The 24714-nt window shown below is 46.3% G+C and overlaps 1 protein-coding gene across 1 annotated transcript in view; it reads right to left on the reverse strand.

The window, feature by feature from the left end:
* Positions 1-18125, reverse strand: part of NIPA1 (NIPA magnesium transporter 1) — a 23332-nt gene extending 5207 nt beyond the window's left edge. Inside the window, exons 1-3 of the mRNA XM_034757913.1 lie at positions 17872-18125; positions 9013-9060; positions 3139-3229 (exon numbers count right to left, since the gene is read on the reverse strand). Coding sequence (XP_034613804.1) covers positions 3139-3229; positions 9013-9060; positions 17872-18034 — 302 coding nt within the window. The 5' untranslated portion in view covers positions 18035-18125. The remainder of the gene's footprint in view (positions 1-3138; positions 3230-9012; positions 9061-17871) is intronic.
* Positions 18126-24714: the final 6589 nt, after the last annotated feature.

A 24714-nucleotide genomic window follows, 5' to 3' on the forward strand; every position in this document is an offset into this window, starting at 1 on the left:
GGGGGGGGGCTCCGGCGCACGGTGGCGGTGCGCGGCGCTCTGGGGGGGGCTTCCGGTGGCGCTCGGCGGGGGGCGGCACGGCGCTCGGCGGGAGCCGGGGGGGTGGCGCTTTTTTTTGCTGCTTGGGGCAGCAAAAAAGCTAGAGCCGGCCCTGCATGTAGCCCATTTATACACTTCAGCCCTGTCCCAAGACAGGGGAGGACGGTAGAAAATAAATTCAGTCTTTATGTTCATTGATCTCTCGACCTCTTAGCTGAGAGCACAAGGGGGCCAGGCCAACTGTGAGGCAGACACCTATCCACTGCAATCTGGTGGGAGATTACCAATCCATTTCACATGGGCCACAAGCAGTAAAGAGGTAGCAATGATTTTTGGTCACTAACACTACAGGTTTCAAAGTAGCAGCCGTGTTAGTCTGTATCCGCAAAACAAACAGGAGTACTTGTGGCACCTTAGAGACTAACACTACAGGCTGAATTCAAACAAGTAAATGGCCCAAACATACAAAATACACTGTTTGTTTAACTCTGTGTGATCAGTACTGTTCAAGGCAAAGGAAGACATGACACCAACCCCAAACATTTTGCAGCCTAAAGTAGATATCAGTGCAGTTCAGATGCATAATTAAGGCTAGGTTTTAGCCACAGGTATTTTTAGTAAAATTCATGGACAGGTCAGGGGCAGTAAACAAAAATTCACGGCCTGTGACCTATCCATGACTTTTACTACATACCCCTGACTAAATGACTAAAACTTGGGCGCAGGCAGGGCTGAATGGGGCGGCCCAAGGAACACCACGGGTGCTCGGGAGGACAGGATGTGCATGGCCCGGGGGGGGGTGCTGCCGTGGGTGCTGGGGAAGAGACGCATGCAGCCCGGAGGCGTAGCTGCGGGTACTGCGGGGGGGGCAGAGATATGCATGGCTTGGATGGTTGGGGGAAGGGATGTTGCGTGCCATGGGTGCTCGGGGGAAGGGCAGCTTTCCTACCTGGCTCCTGGTAAGTGGCAACCTCCAGCTCCTAGCTCCACATGCTGCCTCTGCTCTGCCCTAAGGCCCAGTTCTGCAGCTCACATTGGCTGGGAACTGCAGCCAATAGGAGCTGCGAGGGCGGTGCCTGTGGGCGGAGGCATCATGTGAAGCTAGGAGCTGAGGGAGAGGAGTTCTTGTCACCTTTCCGGGGAGTCCCTCCCTCCCCTCCCCCAGGTAAGCACTGCCCCGGACCCCAATCCCCAGCCCTGAGCCCCCACCCCCATTCAAACTCCTCTGCTGGGGGGCGGCAGGGCCCGAGACGGCCCCAGCAGCAGCCGGTGTGACTGCTCCCGAGCCAGCTGCAACAGAAGTCACAGAGGTCCCGGAAAGTCACGGAATCCGTGACTTCTGTGACAAACACACAGCCTTTTGCATAATACACCAATTACCACCACCTGGTGGAAAAAACTCCAGGGAGTGCACAGTTTTGTTTATTTTTAAATACTGTTATTCTTTTATGGTAGTTTAACAGTTACAAGTTGGATACTCTCAAAATATTTAGCTGCGTATTACATTATTTTTATGAATCTTTCTCTTCACGCACACGCACACTGATGCTAATGGAAGGTGTGGCAAGGGAAAAATCTCTTTGTTTGGAAAAATTGGACCAAATTCAATAGGATGCAATGCAATGTGTATTTGAAGTGGGGGAAGTAAAGGAGAGAAAGAATATGAAATAAAAAAAGAATGGAGGAAATCCAAGCAGCAGCAAAAAGGAAAGGAATCTGTGAATGATAAGAGATTAAGCATGTAGAAACATAAAAACGACCATACTGGATCAGACCAAAGGTCCATCTAGCCCAGTATCCTGTCTTCCAACAGTGGCCAATGCCAGATGCCCCATAGGGAATGAACAGAACAGGTAATCAAGTGATCCATCCCCAGCTCCTGGCAAAGAGAGGCTAGGGACACCATCCCTGCCCATCCTGGCTAATAGCCATTGATGGACCTATCCTCCATCAATTTATCTAGTTCTTTTTTGAACCTGTTATAGTCTTGGCGTTCACAACATCCTCTGGCAAAGAGTTCCACAGATTGATTGTGCATTGTGTGAAAAAATACTTCCTTTTGTTTGTTTTAAACCTACTGCCTATTAATTTCATTTGTTCTTGTTATGAAAAGGAATAAATAACACTTCCTTATTTACTTTCTCCACAGGAGTCATGATTTTATAGACCTCAATCATATCTCCCCTTAGTCATCTCTTTTCCAAGCTGAAAAGTCCCAGTCTTATTAATCTCTCCTCATATGGCAGCCGTTCCATACCCTAATCATTTTTGTTGCCCTTTTTTGAACCTTTTCCAAGTCCAATATATCTTTTTTGAGATGGGGCGACCAAATCTGCATGCAGTTTTCAAGATGTGGGAGTACCATGGATTTATACAGAGGCAACATGATATTTCTGTCTTATTATCTATCCCTTTCTTAATGATTCCCAACATTCTGTTCACTTTTTTGACTGCCACTGCATATTGAGTTGATGTTTTCAGAGAACTATCCACAATGACTCCAAGATCTCCTTCTTGAGTGGTAACAGCTAATTTAGACCCCATCATTTTATATGTATAGTTGGGATTATGTTTTCCAACATGCATTACTTTGCATTTATCAACATAGAATTTCATCTGCCATTTTGTTGCCCAGTCACCCAGTTTTGAGAGATCCTTTTGTAGCTCTTCGCAATCTGCCTGGGACTTAACTATCTTGAATAGTTTTATATCATCTGCAAATTTCACTGTTTAGCCCTTTTTCTAGATCATTTATGAATATGTTGAATGGGACTTGGCCCAGTACAGACCCCTGGGGGACACCAATATTTACTTCTCTCCATTCTGAAAACTGACCATTTACCACCACAAACATGTGGTGCAATTTTGGTAATCTGTTTAACTTGTTGATAACAGCTGACATTTAAACACTATTCATCTTTCTGGGCAAAGAATCTGTCAACTACATTTATTACACTTCATTAAAATGTGAGAGGGGAAAATAATGTCCACAAGCATTATGTTTTCCTGATGGAACACCAATGGTAACTGATTTTATTTAGAATCTACATTTTTGCTAGCAAGTAATGCAGCATATAAATAAATAAATACAATTCTTACCCAAATGGAACGCCAAGAGCTCCTAGAGGAGTCACTAACACAGTTGGAACTGCAGTGTAGGCCAAGAAATTCCCAATTTGACCAAGTGCCACTGTTAAGAGAACCACAAAAGAGTTTTTTAAATCCCTTAGTAAATAGGGATAATGAAAAGCTACTTAATGCTGACTCATAACTACTGACCTGACTGGAAGATGAACGTTACTGAACTGTTTAGTTCTGCCCATAACTTTTCAGTTATACAAAAACTAAATTTTCCAGCTGTCTGATTATTTTTAAATATTTTTAAATAAAGGCTATTTGCAAAAGAGAAGGCACCAAGACAGCATCGTCAATAATTCTGCTTATTAATGTTCTCTTCAATAATTTTTCATAATTAAGTAGGGAAGAGAGTCAAGAGACTGAGAATTTGAAACCCTGTCATGGGTTGCACTCAAATTTCCTGATGTAGGGAGGTCTGAATTTAGGCATCCCATGTTCTACAACAGGGGTCAGCAACCTTCGGCACACGGCCCATCAGGGTAATCCGCTGGCGGGCCGCGAGACATTTTGTTTACGTTGACCGTCCGCAGGCACGGTTGCCCACAGCTCCCAGTGGCCACGGTTCACTGTTCCCAGCCAATGGGAGCTGCGGGAAGTGGTAACCAGAACATCTGCATCCGCCAGAAGATTATCCTGATGGGTCACGTGCTGAAGGTTGACGACCCCTGATCTAGATTCTAGAGCAGGGATGGGCAAACTTTTTGGGCCGAGGGCCAAATCTGGGTGGGGAAATTCTATGCAGGGCTGGGGCAGGGGGTTGGAGTGCGTGCGTGAAGGAGTGTGGGGTATGGGAGGGGGTGCGGTGTGCAAGAAGGGACTCAGGTCAAGGGATTGGGGCAGAGGAGGGGTGCAGGGTGTATGAGGGGGCTCAGGGTGGGGGTTGGGATGCATAGGGGTGCAGGATGCAGCAGGGGGCTCAGGGCAGGGGGTTGGGTGCTTAGGGGTGCAGGATGCAGCAGGGGGCTCAGGGCAGGGGGTTGGGGTGCAGGGTACACGAGGGGGCTCAGGGCAGGGAGTGGGGGTGCATAGGGGTGCAGGATGCAGCAGGGGGCTCAGGGCAGGGGGTTGGGTGCTTAGGGGTGCAGGATGCAGCAGGGGGCTCAGGGCAGGGGGTTGGGGTGCAGGGTACACGAGGGGGCTCAGGGCAGGGAGTTGGGGTGCATAGGGGTGCAGGATGCAGCAGGGGGCTCAGGGCAGGGAGATAGGGGGCAGGGTGCAGGCGGGGTTCGGGTTCCGGCCCGGCATCACTTACCTAAAGCAGCTTCAGGGTGGCAGCGGCATGCACCGTCGCCAGTGCAGGCTCCTTGCACACCTGCCCTGTCCCCGGCCCTGCGCCGCTCCAGGAAGTGCTGCGGACCCTGGAGGAGGGGGGGGGGGGACGGAGGGCTACACGTGTGCTGCCCTTGCCGCACCTCCAGGTAACTCCCCCGAAGCTCCCATTGGCTGCGGTTCCCCGTTCCCGGCCAATGGGAGCTGCGGGGGGTGATGCCTGGAGGCAACGGCCAGAGCCCTCTTCCCCCCCCGCTCAGAGGCCGCAGGGACGTGGTGCCGCCAACGCCGCGGGTCTGATTCAAAGCCCTGAGGCACCCGATCCAGCCCGCGGGCTGTAGTTTGTCCACCCCTGTTCTAAAGCATGAGATATTTGGAATCCCATATAGCTGGCTGTAGTGCCCCACAACAGCACCGGTCTCGCCGAGGGATGTGAGGAAACCACTGAGTGGGTACGGGGAGAGGAATAGTCAGATATTAAATACTTTGTTAAAAGCTGTTGGATACTAAATTAAAACACAATCTGTACACAATACAATATTCAGGGGGCATATCCTCAACCAGCGTAACGCACCATGGAGCTATGACAATTTACATTAGCTGAGAATCTGCCCCTCACAGTCTTATACTAAAAATGGAATTCCAAATTGACCACATCACTACATAAAATAACTGTGCTTAATATTTCATATATTGAAAATGTCATTAAAAAGCTGCATTATAAAAATATTGACTAGTTTTAGAAATGCCAGCCCATCTTACAATAAGACAGCTTTCATATTAGTTATTATCAATAATAAACAAAAACTTTGAGACTGAATGTGCAGTACAATATACTAGACTAAACTGGAATTTCAAGTTGTGGCCATTACTAGCACTTAAAATCAAATCATTTCAAGAAACCAAGCCTTTCTGCACCCTACTGTCAAATACCATCATCATGATACTACTTCTTTATACTTAACTAATGCTTTACATCTGCAAAGCACTATACAAACATTAATTCATTCACCAAACAAGTTCACAGCTCAGTAAAGCTGAGGAACCTCATAAGGAACACTGAGGAAAGAAAACAAATTTACAAGATATGGAGTAAGGTGGCATTATGCTGACTCAATTCACTGGTGTTACCTGTGCATGTAGTACTGAATCTAGTGAGGTAGCTAGCAGTCAGTCAGCCACATCTGTAAAGCCCAAGAGTCAGTCATGATCTTTTGCATGCTGTCTTTACCTAGGAGTTGGACTGGATTATAGTCCCTCTAAACTCTGCTCTTTATTGAGCTCTCTCGTTTGTGTGCATGGTTTTTCCAGGAAGCACATATGGCAGCTCTGGCTTTGAGATATTCAGAATTGAAGGGAAAGACTTTGAACTGAAGAGAGAGTATGCTGGGTACACCATATCCTCCCTTGGACTCCCCACTGCTCAGTTGCTCATATTAAAATTTGCTTTTTCATGGCTCAGATCCCCTGACTTCATGGTTGAGGTGGATTGTCAGAGCCCTAGTAGCTGTACAAAGACAAACACATAAGTATCTCTGAAGTTCCACTCAAGTTATTATTCTTCATTATTTGTATTGTAGTGGCTCCTAGGAGCCCTAGTCATGGAGCCGGAAACCACTGTTAATCACTGTATAAATACAGAACAAAGAGATGGTCTCTGCCCCAAAGAGTTTATAATCTAAGTTGAATTAACTCCTTAAACAGCTCAAGAAAGTCAATAATAATCTTGGCCATGTTTCAGTACGCCTGAGCCAACGCCTTTGCTTCCTCTGAGCAGAAAATGACGAGTCCGTTAGTTTTCTACATATGATTCAAGGAGCGGCACTTTGTGACTGAGTGCTGGTCTTCATTACGGTGCTGCAATCAATGCAGCAGGGGTCGATTTAGCAGGTCTAGTGAAGACCCACTAATCAATGGCAGAGTCATCTCCGGTTGACCCCGGTACTCCACTTCTCCAAGAAGAGTAAGGTAAGCCAACTGGAGAGCATCTCCCGTCAACGCAGCGCAGTGAAGACACTGCAGTAAGTCGATCTAAGCTATGTCAACTCCAACTGTTATTCACATAGCTGGAATAGCATAACGTAGGTTGACATACCCCCATAGTGAAGACAAGCCCTATGTCCCACTACAGCCAATCTGCCTGTAGTCTGCTTCTTACTTTGGAAACAGCAGCATCATGTTTAAAATGGTTAACTATCTTCTGGCAGACCACATACAGAGGTCTCATCAAGACTATTTTTAATAAAGTTTCTTTTGCTGGGCAAAGCACTCTGTAATGTTCACATTGCAAACACTGGGAAATGTGTGCCACACTTTCAGCGTTATCTTGGAAAACCATGTTTTCTTGGAAATCTCTCAGTGGCAGGGTGCCATTTATTGAGCACACTCAATGGCATCTTTTTATAGCTGTTACCACTTGCCTGCTGTTAAGAGCCTTGCACTGCAGAACTAACCATTCTTCTATTTATATGGATCCATCTCATAGTATTTGAGCTCTTCTTCTTTGAAGTCTGCAGTAATCCTGTGGGTTCCACCACAAAAAACCCACAGGTGGTGTTTTTCTGGGTCTAGATGTTTGCACTGAAATAGCGGCTCTTGCAAGTAACACTGTCACTTGCAAGTGAATTCACTCTTTTGTATCAGGGAACCAAGTTATTTAAATAAACCTTGTGGGAGGCAAACTGATAAGAGTCTCTGATGGTTTTGTTAGTCATCCAAAATCCCAAACAAGCCAATTTGTAATGTATAGGATATCAACTGCTGTAGTTCCCCCAAGGCATTGTGGATATTTACTAGATTCCAAAGATTCCACCCTTCTTTGGGTTCCACAGTTCTCTATCTGGTTCTTACTGTTTGTGACTGGATTGAAATTCTGAATTCACAGCATTCTAGTTCAGTGGTTCTCAACCACGGGTACACATTCCCCTGGGGGTACTTAGAGGTTTTCCAGGGGGTACAGTAACTCATCTACATATTTGCCTAGTTTTATAACAGGCTACATAAAAGGCACTAGCAAAATCTGTACAAACTAAAATTTCATACAGATAATAACTTGTTTATACTGCTCTATACACTATACATTGAAACGTAAGCACAATATTTACATTCCAATTGATTTATTTTATAATTATCTGGTAAAAATGAGAACATAAGCAATTTTTCAGTAATAGTGTGCTGTGACACTTTTGTATTTTTATGTCTGATTTTGTAAACAACTAGTTTTTAAGTGAGACTTCGGGTACACAAGACAAATCAGATTCCTGAAAGGGGTACAGTAGTCTGGAAAGGTCAAGAGCCACCGTTCTAGTTAACTCTTTCCATGGTGCTTTTATAAGCTGCTAGATGCCTAGTTTTGACATGCCAGCTGATGGATAGCAGCCAACACATCATTCTCTTGAGCAATTTTGGCTTCACAAAACTCAGTCAGTTGGCTTAATCAGGGTTACACTGGCTCATTGAGAAAACCCTCTCTCTTTTTCCTCACTCCTTCTGTCCAGATATTCAAAACGGAGGCCTCACAACAAATGAGCAGACAGGCTCATTTTAAACACTATAGAACAGAATTGCTACTGCACCCAGCTTCCAGTGGTCAGAGCAGAGTAGCAGAGCTGTCAGGGAGCTGATTACAGATTCCCAAATTCCATCCCAACCCAGGTTAAAGAAGCATAGGTGGTACTCTAGAGACAGAGGAGCCACTCTGCTGGCTTTACACTTGCTGCAGAAGACTTTCCCACATGGAGAGAATCGTCATCAAGGAACCTGGTGGTTTCCATTTCCTTTGCAACACTTGGAACACTACAAAAAGTGTTTCAGAGTAAGAAGTGGGCTGTAGTCCACGAAAGCTTATGCTCTAATAAATTTGTTAGTCTCTAAGGTGCCACAAGTACTCCTGTTCTTCTTTTTACAAAAAGCGTGATGACTATTTGCGATTTACATACATTGAAGGAATCCATATCACAGCAATACTAATAGTCCCCAAAAGATTAGATTAGAGTACAAAGGTAGGACGCCATCTTTCCCACTAACTGAACTGAGAATAGAACATGCTAGCTACTCTTTATCTTTTCTTGGACTCCACATCACCAATCCATTCAGAGTAATCAGTGAGACTATTTGTGTGAATAAGGGTCACAGAGGTCTGTATTCATCTCATACCCAGCACTGCCCAAGGATTCAGCCGCCTACTTTTTGCAGTAGAGTGACAAAAAGTTACTGTAGCTAGAAATGACAAAATACTAAAGGTGAAAGTTGGCTAAGTGTTTTCTGATCTAAAAATTAACATATAATAAATAAGCCTTATGGTATGGAATTACAATTTCTTATTAAACTGCCTTTAAAAAAAATTGACCTTACTATCACAATTCACAGATGCATCACAGGTACAGTTATTGTGTGAGTGCTAATAATTTCCATATCAAAGGCTTCTTACATTTTGGTAGAAAGATAACTCTGTGAAGGCTAATGAGCTGTGCTAAAATCAACACTACAATACATAATAGGCTATTTAAAATCCAATCATCTATGCTATACCATTCTTTACATTATCTTACAACATTAGATACTTACTTGCAATAGTACCAGACCACCATACTATATCTGTTAAATATGAAGCACCTAGAAGAGGCAACATAGAAAAAGAGTGGATGAGTGCTATTCGAAAAAATATAAAAGAGCAACATTAGAGCTACACTAGTATTTTCTCATACTCTCGCACATAGTTGTAAGGACATTAGAAAAAAACTATGATGGTAGCTCAGTGGTTTGAGCATTGACCTATTAAACCCAGAGTTGTGACTTCAATCCTTGAGGGGGCCATTTAGGGATCTGGGGGGGAAAAAAATCTGTCTGGGGATTGGTCCTGCTTTGAGCAGGGAGTTGGACTGGATGACCTCCTGAGGTCCCGTCCAACCCTGATATTCTATTAATCTGGCCTAACTAATCCTGGTATGCTTTCTTGATGCATCTGATCATTAGAAAGTCCATTTCAAGTGCTTATGAAATATCCTCATCCTATATTAAAGGAAGCCTTGAAATATCCACAAATGTTTCTGAAGATTCTATTCATCATACATGCCATTACCAGGAGATAGGGTTATCTTTCAGAAAATCTGGCCTAAGAGGCAAAGAATAATTTCTACAAGCCAATTTGGCTGGGACAAATTTAAGATACTTACAGAGAAATCTGTCAGAGAAGATGTTTGGGTGTGGACATTTGGCAAGCTCTTAGTCTCCTGTGGCTATGTGATCTAGGCCTTCTCTGGGACGTGAACATGTTACATTTCAAAGACATGGGTGAAAACTCCAGACTGTTCCTTAACTGCCTACCTACCAATCTTGAGACTGTATATTTTCATTATATCATCAGACAATTCTTATGGATTTTTCATCTACTATTTTACCTTAGACTTTTAACGTGGAATTTACTAGGGAGCTGTGATATTCTTAAAACTTGACTAAAAGAAAGATATGATTTTTCAGGACACACTTTACAAATCATGAGTTTTATTTTCCTATTGGAGAATCCTAAAGAAAATCAATATTAAAAAAAGTTATAAGAGTCCAAGGTCCATTATGAGTTACAATAAGTCCTGGACCAGAGCAAAAAAATAGAAAACCATGTTAAAATAAATTAATGCCTGTCCAAATACTACTAGATATTTTAAGGTCTAATATCTTGCAGACCATCAGGGCTAGACACCAGGAAAACTCTCAAGGAGCAGAACATTTGTGTTTGTCTTGGGTAGTCTGCAAGGTGTCAGACATTAACATCACATTATTCTGGTTATTATTTCCTGCCCGTATGCCCACACTTTAGTTCTGCTCTTACTTTAGCAGATGCTCTCTTACAAATTGCTAGAAATCAAACCCATGTTTTACTCATCAGCTGAAAGTTCAGAATCCCAAATAGCATAAAGCAATAACCTTTAACTCTAGGGACTCCTAAAATAATGGCTGCTAAAACCACATCGGAATTGAAAGGGGAGAAAAAAAAATATGACAGTAAGCACTATGATCAGTTTTTGAGTGGGTGTCTAATTTATCAAACTTTTTACATTTCTGTTACTGTATATAAAATAAAAATGTCTCAATAGTTGTAAAATTACACAGAATATCAACACTAATAAATTAACTTCACAAAATATTTGTCCCCCCTACTGCTGTTCCTCTCCAAGCACAGTTTGATAGTATCTCACTAGTGTAGCAAAAACTCGAAGAGGCAAGTATCATGTTGTCAATTATGGACCTAATGCAAAGCCTGCTGAAATCAATGGAAAGACACCCTCTGACTTCAATGAGCTTTGACTCATGCCCTATGTTAGTTCTGACTTCCACATTCAAGCTATACTGGCCCAATATATTAAAATGGAGAAAACACTGGCCTACTATCTTTTAGGATTCCATATTTTTGCTACTTAATTTTGCTGGGCTTTTGTAGCTCCCTCTTGTATACAGAAATTAGGAAATGCTGTCCTCAGTAGGTTGGCATTCAAAATTTGCCAAGAAAAAAACATAGTGGAGATACAAGTAACTTTTCAATATATTTTGTGACATTAATGTTATTTTATATATTTGACGTTCAACTACCAATACTAAAAAAACATTAAATTATGTGAATTTGAGAGTTCACGACTTTAGCATAATTCTTTAAACATGGTTAGGTCCCAGCTACACAGCAAAATGGAAATTTGATTTACTTATGCTGGGAACGACAATGTTGTAACCAAGTTACTCCTGAAATGTGTTTGTTGTGTAAATATCACTTGTGAAAGAAAAAAAGAAAACAAACAATCCAACAAAAATTAAACTTGTGTTTACAGAGCATATTCCTGGGGTAATTCTGCACCACTATGCATGTGTAGAATTCATGTCCCCCATAGATTTCTTTGCTTCCCCACAGAAAAATGACTTTCTGACAGAGAAGCAAAGGAAAGCTGCAAGAGCAGTAACACACCACTCCCTAGCAGCGCAGGTACATTTTTTCAGGCAGCCAGGGCCGCCCGGAGGGGGCAAGTGGGGCAATTTGCCCCAGGCCCTGAAGGGACCCCGCGAGCCCTGGCCTGGAGGCGGTCCGGGTCTTCAGCGGCATTTTGGCAGCGGGGGGCTCTTCAGTGCTGCCGAAGACGCGGAGTGACTGAAGGCCCCCCCCCCGACGCCAAAATGCTGCCGAAGACCCGGACCGCCGCTGGGTGAGTACAAGCGCCGCAGCTCCCCTGCTTTGTCCCAGGCCCCCTGAATCCTCTGGGCAGCCCTGAGAGCAGCTGGCGGAAAGGTAAATCACCGCAGGGCTGGGGACACCCCAGCCAGTGGCTCCTACCCTGAGCCGGGATCAGCTGCTAGTCCCGGCTTGGGCTAGAGGCAGGAGAGGACAGGACTTCCGCTTTCCCTGCAAGGAGTGGCTGGGACTGTGTCAGACCCAGCCCTAGAAACCTGCCCCAGCTGCAGGAAGCTCAGCATCCTCCCTTGTTCCCTGCCCCCATTGCTCCTCAGCAACAGGGGGAGGGGTCACTGTACAGGGAGCTGCTCCTCCATCCGCCCAACTACCATTCATCCAGACCTCCCATACCCAGAAACCCCTGCCAAGCCTCACCCTGTATGCCCAGAACCCCACTAGCCCTCCATACCTGAACCCCACCCCACTGAATCTCAATCCCGCATCTGGAGCCCCCTGCACTCAGACCCCCCCCCCCCCCGCCCCCAGCCCACCCCCCCCCAGACCTCCCTCCACTCCCTGACGAGCCTGAGCCCCCACATCCAGACCCCCCACACACACCACTGACCCAGCTAGCTGCACCCAGACTCCCACCCCACCATGTCCTACTCCTCCAGCACTGAGATGCCCCTGCTGAAACCCCATACCCAGGCCCCTCCACTGAGCCCCAACCACTTTCACCTGGAAGCCCCTGCAGAGTCCCATTGCCCCTGCACCTGGAACCCCCGCACGAGCCTCTGTGCATCCAGATTCCCCCACACCTAGGACCCCCCCCCCAACTGAGTTGCCTGCACCCAGATTGTCCCAAACAGAATCCTCTCACCCCACCCCTGGATTCCCCCTTACTGAGCTGCTCCACACTTGGATCCTGTCTGATTGAGCCTGCCTGCCCCACACCTGGTGTGCCTGGCACAGAGGGGCAGGACCAGGCCTTGTGCTATGGGTTGGGTGCAGCCTCACCACTGAATCCATGCAGCCTCACCACTGAATCCCACCGGGTTGGGGGAGGCTTTTTTTTTTTTTTTTTTTCTTTCTTTTTTTTTTAAGAGCTATACTTATCTCCTAGAACTGGAAGGGACCTTGAAAGGTCATGGAGTCCAGCCCCCTGCCTTCACTAGCAGGACCAAGTACTGATTTTGCCCCAGATCCTTAAGTGGCCCCCTCAAGGATTGAACTCACAACCCTAAGTTTAGCAGGCCAATGCTCAAACCACTGAGCTATCCCTCCCGCCATAAAACTCTAGTGTGATCTCCCACCTTCATACAGCCAATGGCCTGTGCTTCCCACTGCCATGCTGGAGCCTCTGCATTTATTTATTGACAAATAAAACTTGCAGAATTTTAAAATATTGGGTGCAGAATTTTTATTTTTTTTGGCACAGAATGTCCTCAGGAGTAAAAGCAGCAGTGTGTACAGGGCCTTAAAATGTCACACAATGCTGCAGTTGTGGAAAATGCAAAATAAACTTGTTAGATCATGCTGTCAGCAGGTAGTAATGCAGTTGCTTGTTATGCTTGAATAAGTCCATCACGAACACATCAGAAACAGCCTGATCTTGAAATGTGAGCTGATCCTAGACCAGTAATATAAAAAAAAAAAAAATTCTGGAGGTCATATCCAACATGTTCTGGTAATTTGAATAGATATTCAATAAGAGTTCCCTATCTATATCTATCTATCTATATATATACATACACACACACACACACACACAAATACAAAAAGAATGACTGCTACAAGCAAAATGTAATTGATTACAGTGCAACACACAGTCTATGAGTTTCCTCTTATAATCATTCCAAAGCAAGGATTTAGGGGGTGGAAAAAGACAAATGTTGCTATTTCTTACAGATAAATTCAAAACATAAAAACTCTGTTAGCAAATAATATCATGCTTTAGAAAACTGTGATTTCAGAACACACACAAAATGACAAATTGTGAATTTGTAATAATCATGTTGATTTGTCAGAAACATTTAACTGGGCAGCACAATGAGCTACTGCTCTACATTTTTACTTTAGGAACCCAACTTCACATTAAGGCTTATAGTTATATAACAAAGAAAAAAAGTCTGGTGGTTTTATAATACTTGGTGGGCATTTCTCCACAAGACAAGATAACCACATAATTCAGCATAATTGGCAGTGTGTGCTTATGAGAGAACCAGAACAAAGAGGGGGTGCAAATAAGAAAGTTAGCTGGAAGTTGAAGCTAGACAAATTAAGACTGGAAATAAAGCATAAATTTTAATGGTGAGAGTTATTAACCATTAGAACAATGTTGCAAGGCTCCTGGTGGGTTCTCCCTCCCTGATAATTTTTATATCAAGATGGGATGTTTTCTAAAAGATCTGCTGTAGGAATTATTTTAGGGACATTCTATGGCCTGTGTTATACAGAAGGTCAGACTAGATGATCACATGGTCCCTTCTGGTCTTGGAATCTATGAAAGAACAAAATGGAGATGCATTGGTACTACTCTATGGAAAGAGTTTTTACATCTTTCTCTAGCCAGTAACTCTCTTATCAAATGTACATAAAATATTACAAGATAAATATTTGTTTTTAAATCAGAGATCATGAGTGGTGCTGCAGTATTTCATGAAGCGAGCAACTGAGCCAGACTTAGAAGTACATTGATAACTATGCTTAACTCATCTTGACTGTTTCCGTTTGACTTCATATCTGGATTTTGTTATTATTGTTTATTTCTTGCTATTCACTCCAACCATTGACTTCTGATATAAAAATATTTTAACTTTATGGGTGAACATTGAAACCAACATGTGACTATCCACAATCAGAGAAGTTTCATGTGCTGTATTTTACAATCAAGTTTCCTCAGGCAGCAGGACTGAATAAATTTCATAACTGGACATCCAAATCAAAGATGCCAGTTCCCTAACATTAGAGCATGGATTTTTTCCATGTAGAGTACCTTCTCCATCCACCTTAACTGCTCCTAAAGGAAGAGCATGAAAGCCCTTGCTGGTGCTTTCTGCTTTGAATAGCTGATATGGGATGAAAATCCTCAGTAATTTGATGTCCAGGTGACAGTTAAAGTCATGACAGAGAGGGATGGATTCCCAAATTACTTTCAGTAAAAGGCTGGGGGTTTATATTTCTTCCCCTGTCTAGAGTCAGAAGGTGGGTGAGGGTCCAATAAAACATATTACAGTACAACTTCTGTTGATGAAAGAGACAAGCTTTCAAGCTACACAGAGCTCTTCTTCAGATCTGGGAAATGTACTCCCAGAGCATCACAGCTAAATATGGTGGAATGGACTGATTAGCATAAGTAATTAGCACATATTCTAAGGCAGTGGTTTTCAAACTGCAGGTCTCAACCCAGTATTGGGTCATGGAATGTAAGGCACTGAGTCGCGGTGGCTCTGATCAGCACCACTGCCCGGGCCATTAGAAGTCCCATCGGCGGTGCTGCCTGGCTAAGGCAGGCTAGTCCCTACCTGTTCTAACACCGCCCCGGAAGTGGCCAGCAGCAGGTCCGGCTCCTAGGCGGGGAAGGGGTGGGGGGAGGGGGGGCATGGGGCTCTGCACGCCGCCCCCGCCCCAAGCACCATTAGCCAATGGGAGTTGAGGGGAGGCGGTGCCTGTGGGCAAGAGCTGTGCAGAGCTGCTTGTGCACCTCCACTTAGGAGCCAGACCTGCTGCTGGCTGCTTCCAGGGCACCACGTGGTCCACGGTGCCAGGACATGTAGGAAGCCAGCCCTGCCTTAGCACTCCTACTGTGCCGCTGACCAGGAGCCGTCCGAAGTAAGCCTGCATCCCAACCCTGTGCCCCAATCCCCTGCCCCAGCTCTGAGCCCAAACCAGGAGCCCCCTCCTGCCCCCAACCCCTCATTCCCAGCCAGGGTTGGCTTTAGCAAGAGCGGGGCCTGATTCCTGGGGGCGGGGCTTGAATCGAGCCGCGCTCCGGCTGGGGTTGCCGGGCTTGGGTCCGACCCGGAGCCGCGCCGCGGGGGCCGCGCCGGGGGCGGGAGGGGGGACCAGAGCCGCGCCGTGGGGGCCGTGCCGCAGGGACCGGGCCGGGCCGGAGCCGACCCGAGCCGCGGGGACTGGGCCGGGCCGGAGCCGACCCGAGCTGCGCCGGACCAGACCCGAGCTGCGCCGGACCAGACCCGGGCCGCGCCGGACCAGACCCGGGCCGCGCTGCGGGGGCCGGGCTGGAGCCAAGCTGGGCCAGAGCCGCTGGGGCCTGCGGGAACGGGCCGCGCCTCCCCGGAGCCCTTCTCGCGCCCCCACCACCCCAGCTTATCTTGTGCTGCCGGCCCGCCCCAGCTTCTTTTCAGACTTCCCGCGAATCAGAGATTCGCAGGAAGCAGGGGAGGGGGCGGAGCGTTCAGGGGAGGGGAGGAGGGGGAAGTGAGCTGGGGGCGGGGTGGAGAGCTGCAGCGTGGGGCCCTCTTGGCGCGGGGCCCAATTCAGCCGAATCGGCTGAATCGGCCTAAAGCCAGTCCTGTTCCCAGCCCCACCCTCCAACCCTCTACCCCAGCCCTGAGCCCCTCTCACACCCCAAACCCCTCATCCCCAGCTCCGTTGGGTCACGGGAATCACCACTTTTCTTCAACTGGGTCGCCAGAAAAAAAGTTTGAAATCCACTGTTCTAAGGGATCATTCAAGGTACATAGTGTCTATGAGGACAGATAGGTCAGATATAGAGCTATTGCTTTGTGAAAAGTGTTCATCCTGAGGTCACAGGATATTTTTGTCTTTTATCGTTTTCCTGTGTAAATTAATTTGAGAGCACAGTCTGGTTTCACCAACATAGTTGTTATTGGGGGCATTTAGTGCACAGGCTGAAGTATACCATGTTGTGATAGACATATAGAAAATCCATGGTTCTTGAAAGGTGTGTTGTGCAGGGGGGAGGGGGTTCATTACATCAGTGGAGATCATTACTGCACAAAGCAATCACTCAATGTCTGACCTATCAGTCTTCATCATCAAAAGAAACCTATACAACACATTCAAAAGATGAGCGTGGGAGCTTAAATTCAAAACTTTTCTAGACACTAAAAATCACGGACTGAATACAGACACTGGATTTATGGCTTGTTATAGAAGTCTGTAACCCACTAACCCTCTCTTTTTGTTTTATGACTGCAGAGATGTTAATTGGCCACTGTCCCTTAAAAGGTGTGCTAACTACTTATGCTAAACAATCTGTTCCACTTGCATTTAGCTATAGGAGTACCTTTCCAGACCTGAAGAAGAGCTTTATAGGGCTCAAAAACTTGTAGAAGTTGGTCCAATAAAAGATATTACCTCACCCACCTTGTTTCTGTAATATCCAAAGACCGACATGACTACAGCTATACTGCATGTAACAATAGACCCTAACTAGAGTCCACAGATTTGTTTTTGGCAGACTAGAAAAGAACCCAAACTTCTCTATCTGAATAGAAGCACATTTTCTTTCTCTCCCACTCCATTGCCATGATTTTACTATCATTCTGTAGGTATACTATAGCCAAGCTACTCAGCAGATCCATTGGGCCCTTTCCCTCTTTAGCCAGCAATAACTCAGATCATAGGACCTGTGCTCCAGCTATTTTTTTTTTTTAAGTTTCTTACTGATTCATTGGAGCAATCAGATTAAGACGAGTGCAGAGACAAGGGAATTGGCAGGGAAGGTTGAAAGGAAAGAACATGAAGGTCAAGGACCATGGTGAAGAGTTTAAGTAACAGTGAGGCCAGACCTGTTCTGCAGTAGCCACACGAGCTGAAACTGTCTTGCTCTCCGCTCTAAAGCAGTGCGGCAGCATTAGACAGAGCGTCCTCCCTCCCGCATGCACTGAGCACCTCAGCCCGCCCCCCAAGCTATTTGAAGGGGCTGAGGTCCTCCCCCCACAGGTTATCTAGAGGGAGGGAGCAGAAAAGGACCCCTCCCTTTAGGGGAGCAAAGGCTGCCTCTGGCAGCGGGAGACGCTCTACAAAGGGGAAATGCATGAGGTTGCAAGGGCTACCGTGTGCGCCACGGCGGGGGATGCTAGAGCCACCCGATCTGCCGTGGGGTGGCTACCAACCGGGCAGGGGCTGATCCTCACTCCGGGCTGTGAGGAAGGCATCCGGGGAGGGGATCGCAGCAGGGCGCCCGGGGGTGGGCGGTAATGCAAAGCGTTAAGGCGGGGGCTGGCTTCTCCCGGGGGAGGTGGGAGACCAGGGGGTGCCGGGCGGCGCTGCAGCCCCCGTACCTCGTCCTCTCGCCCGCACGATGCCTTTCTTCTGCAGCACGAAGGTGGAACCGTTCACCAGGCTGGAGACCACGGCCACGCTCAAGCCCAGGGAGACGGCGGCGGGGCCGGGGCTCTGCGCGGCCCCTTCTTCCCCCGCGGCTGCACCCACCGGCATCCTCATGCCCGGCAGCACCGTAGCGCTCGCGTCTCTCCCGCCACCCGGAACCGGCCGCACTAGCCGCCGCTCTGCGGGACCCGCCCCGAGCCGCCCAGGCCCCACCCCCGGCTGCCGCTGCCGGGGGCGGAGCTCAGCGGCCTCTGGCAGCCGAGCCGCCGCAGTAGCTGCCGCGCCTTACGCCATCTCCCCTGCCCCCGGCGAGAGACGGGAGATGCCCCCCGCTGGAATCAGCTCTCCTCGAGGCGGCGGCCGCGAGTCCTGTCTGGAAAAGCGCTAGTACCCTGGCGCCGCATTGCGCCGCGGCCCCACAGCGGAGTGATGACATCATGGTTGCATCCTATTGTCATGTCATGGCGTCACACAGCACTGGAATGTGGCGCAGCGTCACCACGGCATGGTGCCGTGCAGCCGCTAAACCTCATGCCATAGCGTTGAGGGAGACAGACAAGGTGGGTGGACTGGTAATACGGTGTATTGGCCCCACTTCTGTTGGTGCCAGAGACCAGCTTTGGAGCTACATGGAGCTCTTCAGGTCCGAAAGAAGAGCTCTGTGTAGCTCCCAAATTTGTCTCTCACCACCCGAAGTTGGTCCAACATAAGCTATTACCTCACCCACCTTGTGTCTCTCATATCCTGGGGCCACCACAGCTACGACAACACTGCAAATGACATAACATTGTCATCAAGTCGAATCTGCATCTATCATTTTATGTTGGTGCTAATCACCTTAGCACCTGAACACTGCTCCTCCTTCCCAGAAGGTTAGCATAAAATGCTTGACTAGAATTAAGGATGTTAAAGTTTTGTTTGCACAGTGTAATTTTGAGGCAGTGTCACAACACATTGATGCACGTGGAAAACCTGATTTATGCAGTGGGAATCTAAGAATTATGTTGTGCCACTCCAATAAACCCTCTTCCTCACTTCCAACCAGGTCCTTTCTGATGTAAGCGGTGCAGAATCATTTGTTTATTTTTGTGTTAAATTCAATTTGCTTTCTCATCCCAAAACTTTTCAGTGTGCTGCAGTTTTTTTGAAAGGAAGGGAAACTATATAGAAAATAACTCTCCCTGTAATGTTGTCGAAGTGCTCCTGTTCAGGCCCTTCCCTAGCCTTATTAAATTGACAATCTTGTGGAGGGCTCAAGTCTGGCATTTCCTTTTATTGGAAGGTGTTACAGTAATACAAATAATAGTAACTTCTGACACCATCTCATCTGACCCAGGGAAAAAAATCCTAGAAATCACCTTTAGAGGTCAACTCACTGGCAGTTAGAACAGTTGCTCGCCACTGATTGCTCAGCTGGGGTTACTCTTAAATGTACACAATGCCTTTGTTTCAGTGCAGTTGTCTGATGTTTTATGTTTCTCCATTCATATAATAGCACTCTGCACATTTTAATAAACCAATAACAGTATTTTTTCAATGCATGTGACATTTATTTTAAAAGATTATTACACTGCAAGAAATCACATCACATAATGCAAAGCTGTATAAAAGTTGAATGAAAGGGCTAGACTTCACGGTGAATTTTTTCTTAGTAGGCAGGATGTTTACTACTCTATGGCTTATATGTTATTCATCAGGCTTGATCAAATTTTCATGCAAATAAATGTCCCTTGTGTGTGTCATGGATTTCAACATTACAGATATATTTTAGTAACATGACTGAGACTGTCAGATTAAATTTGACTTTATTTTGTGCAATGCATCAGATGTCTAATTAACATTCGTTGGCTTTAATTGGAAGTTTCTGGTCATAGTATTCCAGGTAGACACAATATTGTGCGTGATGATGGACTGAATCCTCAGGTTTCTTCCTCAGGTCTGGTCTTGTTTTGGCTACTCCATTTTCTAGGTCAGGTTTTGTGTTTCTCACACCTGGGCTACAGTTCATAAAGAACCAACTATTACATTTACTTGACAAGAGGACTGGACACACTAACAGACAAACAAGTACCTCAAAAGCAAGCTGCATCTGACAGAATCAAATACAAATGCTAGAAGTATTTTTAAATCCTTTTTGTCTCAAGACAGTTTCTTCTCAGACAAGGTTGAATACATAATAGCTATGCTATAACAATTATTTCAGCCTGTCTAGAAATAGAACTTTAAGAAAGCTTCTTAAAGCTTCCTTCTTTATGAGACTCATTCTCTCTAAATCACAGAAATAAGAATTTGTTATCTTAACTTTTCTTTTGGACTTTGTGCCGAATTTCAGTATTACCAACTCCACAAGTTTGAAAATTATGAGTCAGGCCACTGCAGCCACAAGAGAGGTCAAAAAACACTATTTAATCTCATGATTTTGGGGGCCAATCATCTGATTTTTCTTAATTCTCTCTGCCCACCCCAATATGTGCTTTATAATGACAGTGTCTTTCAATTTCATAGCAAGTAAGGTGATTTTGGCTGACACCCCAGGAGGTGTCACTAGAGGACCTGTGACAGAATGTACCCCTGTACTCACACCCTACTGTTGAAATAATCATTGTACAAAATATGCCTTCTAAGATATCATTTGAAAACTCATAATTTGCTGATCTGTATGGTCCTGATAAAATGTGTGGCAACACTGTATGTGAAGTTAAAAGATTCCACTGTATGGTGTTATTAACACATGTTCCAAACTGAATGTGGGAAACAGGTCTGTCTCAAACAAAGAATTGTGTGCTCTTTTTAATTTGCATTTAAGCAATAAACAGAATCATTAAGCAGGCAGGGAAACAAAGGAATCTAAAAAAGGTGAGAAAAAGGCAGTAGGGTACATCTTTCCATATAGACCTTTTGTCTCCTGATACCCATCTGCAAATGTTTTTTCAAGAGGGGAACTGAAACTATAAAAAAGGAGGAACAAACACCCCAAGGCACCCCCTTCCTCTCTGCCCATCAATTCACTGCACCTGAAGGGACAAAAGAAGCCGCCATTGGACTGGAGAAGGGGTCCTGACCTAAGAAGTTTGGTCAGTAAGACTGCTGAAAGCATGTGGTGAGAAAACTTTGCTTTGAATTTAACACTTTGTTAAGTTAGGCTCCAGTTGCATTTTATCTTATTTTTCTTAATCATTTCTGACTTTTATGCCTCATTACTTGTACTCAAAATCTATCTATTTGTAAATAATTAACTTGTTTAATCCAGTGTTTAAATTGAAGTGTCAGGGAAACTCCATTTGGGGTGACAAGTTGTCTGCACATCTTTTCCATTAAAGAAATAATGGACTTTATATATTCTGTACTGTCCAGGAGAGGACATACTGGGCAGTACAGGACATACATTTCTGGGGGGAAATCTAAGACTGGGGGTATGTTGGGGTCACCCTGCAGTATAACCAAGGCTGGCGAGAGGCAGAATGTAATCCAGCTGTGACTGGCAGGCGCAGTTACTGACAAAACACTTGAATGCTGGAATGCTGTTTGTGAGTGGCCCAGGTGGGACCTGCTTCAACCAAAGAATTGTAAGGCACCCAAGGCTGCTGGGCATGGGTGAAAGAGCAGCTCATTAGTCTGGATTGTACTCTGGTATTTCACAGGACCCAACTGAGATTAGGTCTCCATTGGGCTAGTCATTCTACATACACAGTAAGAGACAGCCCCTGCCCTGAAGAGTTTTATTGTCGAGTGCAAAGCATAGTGGGGAATTTGTGACACAAGCTAGAACTTGGACACACCCAATTATCATTAGATGAGAACCAGCTTTAATTCCTGTGGAACTGGGCAGGATTCAGACTAGTAACCTTTAGCTGAAAAGCATGCTCTCTCATTCACAACACCCTGAAGCATCCAGTCCCCATAAGTACTAATATTATACCTTTGAGAATAAGGCTGGCTTTCTAGAAAGATAAGTTTACAGTGCATGAGTGGTGCCAGAACACTCCAGAATGGTGTTCTGGGACTTTTGGGGGAAGCTGTAACAGTGTTCTGGTACTTCTGGAAGGAATGATGGTGGCTCAGTGACCAGATCAGGGTCCAGACTCCCAGGAGTACCCCTCGAGCCAGGGGAGATCCATAGATTGGCTCCCTTTTCCAGAAGGAGAGATGGGTCCTGACTTAACAAGCCACCATCTCTCCTTCTGGAGTAGGAAGCCAGGTTTGGACTCTCAGGGGTCCTGTTGGGTCAGGGGGCATGGGCCAGTGGGACACCTACTTTGGAAGGAGAGATGATGGCTCGATATCCCAATGACCAAGCTGCCAATCTTTCCTTCCAGAGTGGGCCCAGAAGCAGAAGAGGTGGACGTGGTGTGAGGAGATGATGTCCCAGCCTTGCAGTATGCATGGCTGACACATTCGTGGGAGCTGGTCAATGATTTGAAATTGATGATGACCTGTCAATCCAAGTCCTTCCCAGCAGCAAACCATCATTTTAATCATCTCTCCCCTTCAGCCCCCTTCTCTCCAGGCAGCTCCCCTATCATAATTCCTTCCTTTCTCAGCCAGCCACCCTCCACACGCCCTCCTCAAACAATTACACACCCCATTACGTCCCATAAGTAGACAACCTGTGGGCCGCTCATTGTAACTCCTAAAAAGACCCCCCCACAGATCTCCCTTCCTAAGGCACACATCCACTATATCTCCAATAGAACCCCAATCCCTCAGAAACACACCCACTACATTCCCATGGCCCCCCACTACATCACAAACAGATCCCCAATACCCATTTCCTCAGACACAAATCCACTAAATGCCCTAAACAGACACCCCCAATACTCCTCGCCCTCAGACATACACCCACTACATCTCCTAAACAGACACCAAAAATACTCTTGTCCCTCACACACACATACAGCCTGTGATGGAATGCACCCTTGTAGAAGGGCTGGTACATCCCATCACCCATCAGGGAGTGTGGAGAGGTGTTATAACCCCACAGCTGAGCCAAGCCCCAGTTCTATGACTGGTTCCCTAATAAGTTCCCTGGGTTTCTTCCTACCCATTCCTCCATGACTAGTCATCTCAGGGGCTCCATGGCCTCTCCTTCCTCTGCAACATCAGGTGCCTGGGAGTCATTGGTCCTCACAGTCTCATAGGCAGTGACTTCCACCGTTCCCGGGGGGTGCTTGACCCCATCCCCACCCCTGGCCCCACCCCTACCCCACCCTCTTCCCTAAAGTCCCTGCCCCCTTCCCATCCCCATTCCACCCTGTTCCCACCAAGTCCCTGTCCCACCTCTTCTTCGCCTCCTCCCCTGAGCACATTGGGTCCCCGCTCCTCCCCCTCCCTCTTAAGTGCCACCAAACAGCTGTTTGGCAGTGGGAAGCACTGGGAGGTAGACAGAGGAGCAGGGATGCAGCATGCTGGGGGGGGGGGAGAAAAGGTGAGGTGGGGCAGGGGTTGAGGGGAGTTTGGCTGCTGGTGGGTGCAAAGCACACACTAATTTTTACCTATGCATGCTCCAGCCCTGGAGCACCCATGGAGTCAGCACCTATGAGTCTGGCTGGCCTCCACGTCCTGGCATGTCAGCAATCCCTCTGCAAAAACCAGCAACACACCTCCCTTCCCTTCAGTGGTCAGCCCCAACTGAAGTGAGTTGCTCCCTTTTATATATGGGTTCCAGCTGGCGCATGTCCAGCAGAGATGAGAGAGCATGGCCTATTAGGCCTACAGAGTGTGATTAACCCCTGCTGAACCAGTGCAGGGCTGGTACACTCCATCACAACACCCTACACACTATTGTAATAATCTTTGTACAAGGTATGTCTTGTGAGGTGTCATTTGAAAACTCATAACTTGGTGATCAGTAATATGTATGTAGCAGCATTATGGTATAAATTATAAATTTCCCCCTCTATGATGTTAAAAATACATGTTCAGACTCACATAGCACCAAGCTGGTCAAACAGACCTGTCCAGAAAAAAGGACTCTGGGGGAGGAATCCTGACCTGAAGAGTTTGGTCAGTAATACTGTTGGAAGCATGTGGTTAGAAACTTTGCTTTAAATCTAAATAGTTTAAGTTAGGCACTAGAAAGCATTTCATCTTTATTCTTCTTGTAGCCATTTCTGATTCTTATGCCTCATTGTGTGTATTTGCTTAAAATCTCTTTGTAGTTCATAAACTTGTTTTATTGTTTTATCTAATCCAGTGTGTTTAAGTTAATGTCCAGATAATTCTATTTAAGGTAATAAGCTGCTGAATATTAGTTCCTTAAAGGAATAACTAACAATATATTTGGACTGTCCAGGAGAGAGCTGGACAGCCCAAGACATACATTTCTGGGGGGAAATCTGGGACTTGGAGTGTTTTGGGGGCACCCTGTAGTATAACCAAGGCTAGTAAAAGCCAGAGTGTCACCCAAGTATGGCTGTCAGGCTGCAGTTACACACAGACACTCAGGGTGTGGCTTGCATGCTGGAAGGCTGTTTGTGAGCAGCCCAGGTGGGAGCTACTGTGAAAAGGCATTGTAAGGCACCCAAGGTTGCAGGGCATGGGGGACGTAGTCTCTCACTGGTCTGGATAGCTGGTACCCCAATATGTCATACATCTCCATAAGAGACTCCCCCCAATAGCCTCTCCAAAAGACACACACCCACTGTACCCCCTCACCAGAGTGATGCCCATCTCCTACAAACCTTCTCACATCACCATATCTCCAGTTCACCCTACCTGCCACACCTCCCCAAACACGCTGCCATCCAGTCACAACCCCCATTAACACATGTATTCACAACTCACACACATTCTAC

Source organism: Trachemys scripta, chromosome 1, assembly GCF_013100865.1.
Source record: "Trachemys scripta elegans isolate TJP31775 chromosome 1, CAS_Tse_1.0, whole genome shotgun sequence".
Taxonomy (NCBI): Eukaryota; Metazoa; Chordata; order Testudines; family Emydidae; genus Trachemys; species Trachemys scripta.